The sequence below is a fragment of the Aquarana catesbeiana genome, linkage group LG08 (genome assembly GCF_042186555.1).
Source record: "Aquarana catesbeiana isolate 2022-GZ linkage group LG08, ASM4218655v1, whole genome shotgun sequence".
Lineage (NCBI taxonomy): Eukaryota > Metazoa > Chordata > Amphibia > Anura > Ranidae > Aquarana > Aquarana catesbeiana.
The window spans coordinates 80,709,330-80,722,151 of NC_133331.1; the positions used below are offsets into that span (position 1 = coordinate 80,709,330).

Consider the following 12,822-nt stretch of genomic DNA (forward strand, 5'->3'; position numbering starts at 1 on the left):
ACATTGCTAATAGCACTAGATATATGTTTATAGTTTAAATATTGATATTTGTACTCTTTAGCACTGAAAACTAATTCTAGGTACAAAAAAAAAAAAAAAAAAAAAAAAAAAATTGGTGCCGTTTGTAAATTTTGGCATCCTGCCAGTAAATTTTGCTTCGGAGGGTTGGCAACTCTGCTTACAGTGAATATAAAAAGTCTACATACCCCTGCTAAAAATGTCAGGTCTCTGATGTAAAAAAAAAAAAAAAAAAAAAAAAAAAAAATTAATAAAAATCTGAGAAAAAAAATCCTTTCAGAACTTTTCCAACTTTAAAGTGAAATAAACTGTACAACTCAGTTGAAAAACAAACTGAAATCTTTTGGGGGGGGGGGGGGGTAAAAATAAAATACTGTGGTTGCATAAGTGTGCACATCCTCTTATAACTGGAGATGTAGCTGTGTTCAGAATTAAGCAAACCCACTTAAACTCATGTTAAATAGGAGGCAGTACACACCTGCCATAATTTAAAGTGCCTCTGATTAACCCCCAAATAAAAAGTGCAGCTGTTCTAGTAGGTCTTCCCTGACATTTTCTTAGTCGCATCCTATAGTGAAAAGGCATGGTCCGCAGGGAGCTTCCAAAGCCTCAGAGGGATCTCACTGTTAAAAGGTATCAATCAGGAGAAGGGTACAAAAGGATTTCCAATGCATTAGATATACCATGGAATACAGTGATGACAGTCATCAAGTGGAGAAAATATGGCGCAACAGTGACATTACCAAGAACTGGACGTCCCTCCAAAATTGATGAAGACGAGAAAACTGGTCAGAGGCTGCCAAGAGTTCTACAGCAACATTAAAGGTGCTGCAAGAATATCTGGCAAGTACTGGCTGTGTAGTACATGTGACAACAATCTCCTGTATTCTTCATATGTCTGGGCATGGCTAAATTTTGCAAAAACGCATCTGAAGTCTCCCAAAAGCATGTGGGGAAAAAGGGTTTCGGAGTTATGGCCAAAAAAGTCAACCATAGTTTCATCAGACCATAAGATACAGTATCTCACAAAAGTGAGTACACCTCACATTTTTGTAAATATTTTATTATATATTTTATATATATTATCTATTCATGTTACACTTTTCTACAATGTAAAGCAGTGAGTGTAAAGCTTCTATAACAGTGTAAATTTGCTGTCCCCTCAAAATAACAAACAGCCATTAATGTCTAAACCGCTGGCAACAAAAGCGAGTACACCCCAAAGTGTCAATATTTTGTGTGGCCACCATTGTTTTCCAGCACTGCCTTAACCCTCTTGGGCATTGAGTTCACCAGAGCTTCACAGGTTGCCATTGGAGTCCTCTTCCACGCCTCCATGATGACATCAAGGAGCTGGTGGATGTCATAGACCTTGCGGTCCGCCACCTTCCATTTGAGGATGCCCCACAGATGATCAATAGGGTTTGGGTCACTCTGGAGACATGCTTGGCCAGTCCATCACCTTTACCCTCAGCTTCTTTAGCAAGGCAGTGGTCATCTTGGATGTGTGTTGGGGGTCGTAATGTTAGAATACTGCCCTGCGGCCCCAGTCTTCAAAGGGAGGGGATCATGCTCTGCTTCAGTATGTCACAGTACATGTTGGCATTCATGGGTCCCTCAATGAACTGTAGCTCCCCAGTGCCAGCAGCACTCATGCAGCCCCAGACCATGACACTCCCACCACCATGCTTGACTATAGGAAAGAAACACTTGTCTTTGTACTCCTTATCTGGTTGCTGCCACACAAGCTTGACACCATCTGAACAAAATAAGTTTATCTTGGTCTCATCAGACCACAGGACATGGATCCAGTAAACCACGTCCTTAGTCTGCTTGTCTTCAGCAAACTGTTTGCAGGCTTTCTTATGCATCATCTTTAGAAGAGGCTTCCTTCTGGGATGACAGCCATGCAGACCAATTTGATCCAGTGTATGGTCTAAGCACTGGCAGGCTGACCCCCACCCCTTCAACCTCTGCAGCAATGCCGGCAACACTCATACCTCTATTTCCCAAAGACAACCTCTAACTAGGGCGCTGAGCATGTGCACTCAACTTCTTTGGTCGATCATGGCAAGGCCTGTTCTGAGTGGAACCTGTCCTGTTAAACCGCTGTATGGTCTTAGCCACCGTGCTGCAGCTTAGTTTCATGGTCTTGGCAATCTTCTTATTAGGCCATCTATGTAGAGCAACATTTTTTTTTTTTTTAGATCCTCAGAGTTCTTTGCCACAAGGTGCCACGTTGAACTTCCAGTGACCAGTAAGAGTGAGCGATAACACCAAATTTAACACACCTGAACACCATTCACACCTGAGACCTTGTACCACTAACGAGTCACATGACACCGGAGAGGGAAAATGACTAATTGGGCCCAATTTGGACATTTTCACTTAGGGGTGTACTGACTTGTTGCCAGCGGTTTAGACATTAATGGCTGTGTTTTGAGTTATTTTTTTGGGGGGGGGGGAAGACGACAACAAATTTACACTGTTATACAAGCTATACACTCACTACTTCACATTGAAGAAGAGTGTCATTTCTTCAGTGTTGTCCATTAAAAGAGATAATCAAATATTTACAGAAATATCACATTTGTGAGATATGCAGTGTTTTTGCACCAAACATGCAGTATCACCAAAAGAACACCATACCCACAGTGAAGCATGCTGGTGACAGTATCATGCTTTGGGGCCGTTTTTCTTCAGCTGGAACAGGGGCCTTAGTGAAGGTAGAGGGAATTATGAACAGTTCTAAATATCAGTCAATACTGGCACAAAACCTTCAGGCTTTGAAAAGAACTTCATCTGTTATACAAGCTATACACTCACTACTTCACATTGAAGAAGAGTGTCATTTCTTCAGTGTTGTCCATTAAAAGAGATAATCAAATATTTACAGAAATATCACATTTGTGAGATATGCAGTGTTTTTGCACCAAACATGCAGTATCACCAAAAGAACACCATACCCACAGTGAAGCATGCTGGTGACAGTATCATGCTTTGGGGCCGTTTTTCTTCAGCTGGAACAGGGGCCTTAGTGAAGGTAGAGGGAATTATGAACAGTTCTAAATATCAGTCAATACTGGCACAAAACCTTCAGGCTTTGAAAAGAACTTCATCTTTCAGCATGACAATGACCCAAAGCATACATCCAAATCAAGGAATGGCTTCACCAGAAGATTAAAGTTTTGGAATGGCTGAGCCAGAGCCTAGACCTGAATCTGACCGAAAATCGGTGGGATGATCTGAAGAGGGCTGTGCAAAGGCGATGCCCACACAGTCTGACAGATTTGGCGTGTTTTTTGCAAAGAGAGTGGGCAAATATTGCAAAGTCAAGATGTGCCATGCTGATAGCATTATACTCCAAAAAAACAAAACAAAACCGAGTGCTGTAATAAAATCAAAAGATGCTTCAAGTATTAGTTTAAGGGTGTGCACACTTATTAGGGCTGCAACTAACGATTATTTCCATAATTGATTAGTTGGTCGATTATTGTTTAGATCGATTAATCGGTTAATAACCTTAAAAAAAAAAAAGTGTGGTGTATAATTTAGTTAATATGTAAAGTTTAAAAAAAAAAAAAAAAAGCAATTTATTCTTAAATATCTCTATGTAGTGGTAAACAAACAACCAGCTATATGGTTAGGGAGCAAAATATTGAATCCACTCTGAGAATAACAGACAGAAGAGATATGCTGTATATACTATTAGAAGAGAAATATAGTTTTTTGGCCAATTTGTTGTTGGGCAGATTAAAAAATACAAATTGCTGCAAAACGCATTACATGCTTTTCTGCAGCTTCTCCATTGAAGTATATTGAACCAAAAAAGCACTGTTTTGCGTTAAAAAAGTCCTTGACCCTTTCCAAATACGCAGCGGCTGAAAAAAAAAGCATAGATGTGAACGTGTCCCATAGAAAACCATGTTAAATGGACTGTAGTGCGTTTCTGCAAAAAGCACCAAAAAACACAAAGATGTGAACCAGGTCTAAGATGTTTAGTAACCTAATGGAGTTAAAAAAAAAAAAAAAAAACAAAAAAAACAAAAAAAAAAAAAAAACTAAAATGAGCCCTTTATAGTACAAAAAAAAGCAAAAAATCACTACTATAAAGGCGTTCATTTTTTTACTGTAGAACTGTGAAAGTAATATGTACAGTAGCGATTTGCTCTTTTTGTACTATAAAGGGCTCATTATTTTTAACCCCATTATGTTACTGGCCGTTTAATCAATTATGAAAATAGTAATCGATTAATTTCATAATCGATTAGTTGTCGATTAATCGATTAGTTGTTTCAGCCCTAACACTTATGCAACCATATTCCTTTAGTTTTTTTATTTTTACTTCCCTCCACCTAAAAGATTTCAGTTTGTTGTTCAACTGAGTTGTACAGTTTATAGGTCACCTAGGTCAAAGTTCCGAAATAATATCTGTCTCATAACAGAATCCTGACATTTTACCAGGGGTGTGTAGACTTTATACCCACTATAGGTGCATGAGATTTTTTTTAGTTTACTTTGAAATCCTTGCAAGTTTATTAAAACAAACCTCTTTCACGTTGTCATTATGGGGTATTGTTCATAGAATTTGAGGGAAAATAATGAATTTAATTTTGGAATAAGGCTAACAACAAAAATGTGGAAAAAGTGAAGCGCTGTGAATACTTTCCGGATACACTGTATATTCAATGGAAAGATCTTTCAGTGTTTAGTATAGGCAGTCTGAGCAGGATTTCTATCTCAAAACAAAAACTGGAACTTGACTAAGTGCTAATTTATATGAAGTGCATTGCGCTAGGCAACCCATTCTGCCTAAAAATACGGTTTCTGGGAGCACAGGCAAAATGACCCCTCTCTCTAGTTCTGATGTGTGTTCATGACAGCCTAGGCCAGGGATGGCGAATCTTGGCACCCCAGATGTTTTGGAACTACAATTCCATGCTCAACTACACTGCAGAGTGCATGAGCATCATGGGAAATGTAGTTCCAAAACATCTGGGGTGCCAAGGTTTGCCATCACTGGCCTAGGCTCTCAGGAAGATCTAATGGCCCTGAGAATAATTCACCTAGAAATGCATTAGCGGCTCATGAAGCAGGACACAGAGAGCAACTCATGGATAAGGCAGATATAGCTTTCAAAAAAAAAAAAAAAAAGTGTGTCGAACACAAAAGGAAACAAATTAACATGAAATCTAGGGCTAGCCTTTAGGCAATTTGAAGAACCAATTAAGGATTGCACAGCCTGCAATGCCTTTCTGCCCCTTCCCTGAATGTGTCAGAAGGTATCAGGCCAGGACGCGTGCCCTATAATTCAAAATGTGAAGAGTCATGTAAAAACGGGGATGTTCGTAGTTATCGTAAAATCTATTTCTCTGTGTTTATTGAAGGACACAGGTGATCTTTGGATCATGAATGGGATTAGGAAACAAAAGGCAAGACAATGTCCTCATTTAAAAGACGGGCGGAGCATCTAGCATCTTTGCATCACTTCCGGTTTCAGGCCATAGAACGAGAATCATCCCGGCTTCCTGTTTTTAAAGGCTTATATGCATTTGAAGCAATGTGAGTAAGTTTTCAATCTTTTATGTAATACATTTAATTTAAAACGGAATCACACTATGGAGAGGTCTCTTTCCTATATGTGGGTGATGCAGAGGGAGATTTAAAAAGGAGAAAGATACACCTGATACTGCAAGCACGGAAAGATATAGCTGATACAGCAAAGTTCTGGAGAGTGCTGCATAGTGGCGGATACTGTGTAAGCAAGATACCCCTGTGTGGGGGGAGTGTTTCCTGTCAGTGCAATAACTATAGGGGGTCTATAAGGAGCATCGATTTGAAGAGCACCTGTCACTTATTTTTTCAATTTTATATATATTTTTTAATCATCCGGAATGAATACTGGACTGTATATGATCACAATTATATATATTGCCATCGCTCTCCCCATATATATCCATCCATATATATTGTATGGATATAGATATAGATATATACACAGGGGGTCCCCTAGTTACAAACATCCGACTTACAAACGACTCCTACTTACAAACGGAGGGAGACAACAGGAAGTGAGAGGAAATCTACACCTAGGAAGGGAAATTCACTCCTGTAAGAGCTATTATGGGGAAATGGTACCTCCACTGATGCTTTATCACCAAGGCTTGTTTCCACCACAACCCAAAATTTTCAACATCCAATTGTCATTGGGACAGAAAGTGAGGTGAAATCTTCTGAACAGGGGCACAGACAGCAAAACAAATGTTACAGGGGTGATAACCCTTCCCCATGCTATCCAAAAAGCTTAAAAATAGTTTTTTTGGCTGGAGCTACACTTAAAAAATGTACCTGTTCCGACTTACAGATTCAAATTAACAAACCTACAGTCCCTAACTTGTTTGTAACCCGGGGACTGTGTGTGTGTGTGTGTGTGTGTGTGTGTGTGTGTGTGTGTGTGTGTGTGTGTGTGTGTGTGTGTGTGTGTGTGTGTGTGTGTGTGTGTGTGTGTGTGTGTGTGTGTGTGTGTGTGTGTGTGTGTGTGTGTTAGATATATATATACATACATACATACAAGGCACGGTTTTTGAAGAGCACCTGTCACTTTCGTTTTCATTTTATGTATTGAAAATTGGAATTATATATATATTTATATTTTCACAGCACACTCATTTATTCCTGCGTATATACATTGTCAGCACCTGCACAAACCAGTGTTTGCACTAAGCATTTGACACTTAACACGTTTTAGTAACTCTGTTTTTTAATTTTTACATTGAGAGTATAATACAGGGATACACAGTGTTACACAGGGGCATGCAATTATTGCACCCTAGAACAGCGCCACATCTACCTCTTTTTATTTAACATTCTCATTTAAAAATACTCCCTGCACATCACACAGAGAGCTCACAAAGATCCTCCTCCTCTGCACCGATATATACAGAGACAGGGTTCACACATGAAGAAGTGATGGCGGGGGTTGCTTTTGAAGTAGTAGTGGACTTTTGCTGCAAAGTGGGGTGGTGTAATTTCAAATCTGCCCCCCCTCCCAAGTCCTCTACCCACCAAAAGCATTCCCCAGCACATATCCTCTTACACTTCCCCAAATCAAAGATTTGCCGCTTGTCCCCCATCCCAGGGACTCCTATCTGCCCCCCTTTCCAGTTGTCCCCTAAACATCAACTGTGACAGGGGGCTCAGGCCAGTAAGGGCTTGTTTACATTCAGTTTGGGGTGGTAAAACCTCAAAGTTGAGCCTTATTTTACTCACCCCAACCACACCCCGTTTAACTGCATTGGCCAGGGGTGTACACATGCTGCAGCTGCTGCAGGAATTATACACCCGGTCAAGCTTGGCAGGTGTAGTGCCTGCCAAGTGTAACCCCTTCAAGTGAATGGGGCTGCTCTGCAAAGGCTGTGCATCCTTGTGCAGTACAGCGAAAAAAAGGGTTAAAGCAGGCAGTGAGGAAGCATGATGCCACCCCTCATCACCTGTTTTAATCCCTTGGATCCCACACTAGCATTCTGCAACTACGTGCATTGCTCATAGTTGTAGGGTGTTTGCAGAGTGGCCCTATTCACTTGAATTGGTCGCAATCACCCACCAAAAGCAACAGGGGTTTAATTCCTGCTGCAGCAGGTGTACATCCTCAGCTGCTGCCACTGCAGCTAAAGGGGGTAGGGACGAATGTATGTAATGTGGGCGCAGTGCAATAATTAGGCGGTGCTTTGTGTGGACAGGGACACGGGGGTCCCCATGAGCTCCTATTGCCCATGAGTTGTCAGTCTGCCCCTGATTGGAAGAGAAGGTCCAGGCATAATGGAAGACCCCTTGGCACATCTGTGTGCAACAAGATGAGGACTGAACCAAGCCAGGCCATTAAAATTACTGTAATGCCAAGTCTATACTCTGCAACAACTAGTGCAGAGGGGGAAAAGGAGTACTTGTCCCACAAAGCCATCTGTGCACCCATGTCAACTCAGGGTCCCATGTTCTGGCCACGAACCTGGGAACTTTCTAATTTAGTCTGGACACAAGATTCATGCTTGGCATAATACAATGGTGGCAAACCTGAAAAAGGATTCAGGGTAAAGGCAGCACTCCCCCCTGATCTAGACATTGACAGCTAGAGGTAGTCTGCCTGTCTATCCACTCCGAAACGTTAATGGTGGACAAGGTAGAGACCGGAAGTTCTGTCCAATCCAGGATCACAGCTCCTTCACTCTTTCTGCAACCTTGGTTACGAATGTAAGCCACAGCCATGGCCTAACCCAACTGATCCAAATTGGGCAACTTTCAAGAGCTATTCCATGGAACATCATTGGAAAGACAGATTTCACCTTTGGTCTATTGGCCCTGAACCGACAACTAACCCAGTGCTGCGCTCACCCCACCCCTAAGCCAAACAGGCTGGCATTCCTTGCAATATTCTCCAAGAGTGAGAAAAAAAAAAATTTCCAGACAGCAGTAAGCACAAATCCACCAGGGGTAGACCAATGCTTGAAAAATGGTTTATCCAATTTTGGGGGAAAAAAGCCTTGGAGAACCTTGGAATGTGACTCCTTTTTAATTCTCCTTATTCAAATGTTTCTAGAACTGCCTTGACAACGCAGTTTCAGGTGCCAGTCTAGCTACTGGCAATTCAACCTTGCTTGTTAAAGGAGTGAAGGAGCCTTTGTCTCATTGGGACCCGCAAAAGATTGTGTCTGAGGGCTTGGGTGACGAACAGACAGCTGGGAAATGTTTTTATATTACGGGGGTCTCTGCAATAAGGCCTTCTCCATGCAGGATACAAACCCCACTACAACTGCAGAAAAGTTGTTAAAAAAGGTAAAAAGGAGCACCGCAACACCATTTGGCTTGTGTCTAGGTCCTACACAAAGGCTTCAAGGACAGGGGGAGTTTGGCAGGCAATGCAAAAAGAATAAGCGAGGAAAGTGGCCCCAGACATACCACAACTAGCAGGGGGGGTGGGGGGTGGGGTGGGTGAGTGCTGGGCGCTTGGGGGTGGAAATTCTTGCCAACTGCATACAGTCATGCTCCAACCTGCCCACCATGATTGCCATGGCTATAAAGTGCTACTTGTGTGCAAACAGGGAGATACCACACTCCCTCCTCATTCTTCCAAAACATTAACAAAAAAAAAAAACAACCTTCATGAGCACCCATGGAAAGCAGCAGCGGCTCGTGTACAAGTGAATTGCTCCTGCCAAGGCCACCACTGTGCTACCAAAGCAGACCCCAGAGCTCACAGCAGCTAGGAAACCCACACTAGCATGTCTCTACAGTCCAGCCAATCCAGAGAAACTCCTCTGGCCCCAGTGATCAGACCGGCAGCTGCACATGCATCCTGCCCTTAACTAGAGCCAGGAAATAACAGGGGACCGGCATTAAAATGAGGGTGGGGGGGGTGGGGGGGCCACGAGGAAAAGGCAGTGACAGGGCAAGGCGCCACAAAAGAACAGGCACCGATCCGTGGAGCGAATCCACTAATGGGTCAAAGCCCCCCAGGGCCACACTACCAAAAGAAGAGTCCTTGCTGTCAATCACAGACAGGGAACTGCATGCACTCATAGGCAACGTTTGGAGATTACCAAAACCTCTATTTGTGGTCCATCACCCAGCACCGCAGATAAATACAAAAATTCATTTTGGTTTGGCCACCAGCAGGGGCTGCCCCTAGGTTGTGTATGATCTAAAGATTCAGCTGTTTCCTTCAATAAAGCATTCACCGGACCTCAATAGCAATCCTCAGTGCACCCTGGTTGTTTATATTTTACCTACATAAAATATTACATAGATCCAGAATTACAGTGCTTAGAGATTTTTTTTTTTTTAGTTTGCATAAAATGGGGAAGGATTATAATTCCTGTCAGGTTTTACTGCAGTCAGAGGTTTAGTTGAGAGATTTCTTTTCTTCCTGTCTGATAAGGTTGTGATGAAGTCATGAGCGAGGGGACTCTAACAGCGACACAGATTAGAGTAATCATGCATTAAAAAAGGAGACGTACAGCCAATGCTGTTCTGCACTCCTGTGGCCCGCTGTTGGGTGATGTCACAGAGCTGGTGCAGACTGGGGAAAGATCACGACCACATGGTCGTGATCAGAGGTTTAGTTGGAGAGATTCCTTTCCTTCCTGTCTGATGAATGAATGATTTGTAAAAAGCTGCAAATGCGAACTGAATCGCCTCAAGGCGCTAAATGCGTTGGGTTGACAGCTTCTTAGAAGAGGAAGGTTGACAGGATGACAAGGTTGTGATGAAAGTCATGAATAAAGGGACTCCAACAGCAACACAGACAAAAGTGAACGTGCATTAAATGGAGAAGTACAGCCAAAGCTCATTTGGCTGTACCTCTCCTGTGGATCACAGGAGTGCAGTCCGTTCTGCACTCCTGTGGCCCGCTGTTGACTCAGCGCCACAGAGCCGGTGCAGGCTGAGAAAAGATTGCGACCACATGGTTGGGACCCTCCCTGCAGCCTGGACCGGCACAGCCTCTCTGAGGCAAAGCAAATGGCAGTGACTGACAGTCACCATCTCTCTGCTCATGGAGCACTGAGAGATCAGCGGTGTTCGATCGCTCTGTTCTCAGCATTAGAGTCAGCAGGGGGGGGGACCAATGTTGCATCCATCTAGCTGATTTAAAAAAAAAAAAAAAAAAAAAAAACCACCACACCTCTAAACTTCAAGTAGGGAATGCTAAAATACTGTACCAGCCAATTTTATTGTTTTCGATATTCTATCCAAAACAACAACAAAAAAAGTTTTGGGTATAGATACACTTACATAAAATGTAAACTAGCAGTAGCTCCCCCTCCCCTCAGGATTGCAAGGGTTAAATGGTTAATTTGTCTAGGGGATGTGAAAGGTGAAATACTTTCCGTATTCCTTCTTATTACAGGACTGGCCTCCTGCACCCACCCCTCTTCACCGATTGACTAGCGACAGCTTTCCACAGCCACCTTGCACAAAACAGGACCAGCAGCCATGCATTGTATGCAAGAATGCCATGGCCCACCGTGATACTGGGAGCACTGGAAAAAGTCAAAGTGTTGGCTGCCAGGGTAGCAAAGAATAAAATATGTAGTGAGCTTATATCAATCCCACTAGACAAAAACGAGAACTTAACAGTGTGGGAAACATGGGGCTCACTGCAAAGCTAAATATTACAGTAACTGTGTCACACGCCCCAGTGGTTGTATTCATCTTCCCACCACTCCTCTTTGCAGGGTTATATGTGTCACAAAACCAAAGGTCCACTTACAAATGTTGGTAACTGCTTCACTGTATGAAAAACATCCATTTTGCTCTAAGGAAACCATTACAATTAAAAGCTACCCCTTTTATATACTGATCTGTTGTAATGGCAAAATGTGTCCCTGACCTCATGCTCAGAAGTCAAGCAATGAGGGATGGGATACTCATTTAATTTCATCATTGAAGCTCTATTGATTAGAGCTACACAATAGAGCCAAAGCTTCAGAAACATTGCCAGGTCCTACATTAATCCTGTCTGCAATTATGGATTTCAAAAGCCTACCCAAACCAGTTCATTATGCCAAGCACTCTTTATCACATCAGCAGCAGTCCACTGCCAGAAGCCGACAAACAATGTCAAATCGAGAAACCAGTATTGGACATACTTGTTTTAAAGCAGATAGCTTGGGGGCATGCTGAATGTCCCGCAGAGAGGAATTCTGGGTACAAAGTAGTTCTGTGATCTTCTTGTACTCTGGGTGTTGCGCTGTCAGAACCAAAGAAGGATGGTTGCATAGCTTACGCAAGTATTGTAATGCCTACAGGGATGAAAAGTTAAGATGAATGAGAAACAGTGAACAGCAAATTCCGGGGCATGCTTTTTTTTTAGAACGTCATGTATACACATATGCCAAGGTTCTTGGTATGAAAACACAACAGAACTCATACACACTTGTCACTGCAAGATCACATTATTATCTACCTGGAAGACATGTCCAGTAGCCTTTAGCTTTGTCCTCTCACTTTCTTCAGAAAGAGCAGACATGGAGACTGTTTCATCAACATCAGTCTTGGCGCGGGATTTTGCAAAATCTTCATATAATTGTACCTGAAAACATGTGGAAGACCAATTTATTAAAATCATTGGCCAAATCATATAAATGAAGTTATGTGCGGACTTGGCTGATCCCTAAATTAGGGTACCTGACCTTTATCCACTTTCTGCTCTATTCTCCACAATGTAAAATAAATGAAAGACCCCGCAAGGGGAGAAAGTACTATGTATCAGACTGTAATTTTATGAATGAATTAGGAATCTGTATAGAGATTCCTTATTCAAGTAAAAGTGCTGCAGAGAAGGGGACCACCGCCTCAAAAAAAAAAAAAAAAAAAAAAAAAAAAAAAAAAGAGCTATGGGTGTCTGTTTAGACCTCTGATCTCACCAAAGACATACAAATGTATGAGTCTAGCGCCCTGCAGGGGAGCGTGCTTTGGACCAGCAGCTCCTGGTAAGACCCCTTTCACATGGCGTGAACTGTCAAGCAAAACCGGCTGCTCAGCGAGGGATTGGTTTGCTGATCCCTGCTGAGCAGGCATATGACAGGTCTGCGTCCTCTCTCCGCTGATGCAGAGCAGACACAGAAACAGCCTGCTGTTGTCTATGGGGCAGTCAGATGGAAATGGACCACCTGTCCATTTCCATCTGATACCATCCAATCTGCTAGATGGATGGGGAATGGAATCCCCATCTGTCTTTTTTAGCGGACTGGATCGGATGCAGGTGGGTGTAAACGGACACATGTCCATTTACATCAGCCTCTCCATAGA

At 42.5% G+C, this 12,822-nt stretch overlaps 1 protein-coding gene across 3 annotated transcripts in view; it reads right to left on the minus strand.

The window, feature by feature from the left end:
- Positions 1-12,822, minus strand: part of BTAF1 (B-TFIID TATA-box binding protein associated factor 1) — a 234,766-nt gene that overhangs the window by 21,364 nt on the left and 200,580 nt on the right. For 2 of the 3 annotated variants that reach the window (XM_073596058.1, XM_073596057.1), the window contains exons 33-34: positions 11,978-12,103; positions 11,661-11,813 (exon numbers count right to left, since the gene is read on the minus strand). In XM_073596058.1, the coding sequence (XP_073452159.1) occupies positions 11,661-11,813; positions 11,978-12,103 (279 nt within the window). Of the gene's footprint in view, positions 1-11,660; positions 11,814-11,977; positions 12,104-12,822 lie in introns of those variants that run through there. The other variant, XR_012235669.1, reaches the window with a different exon arrangement.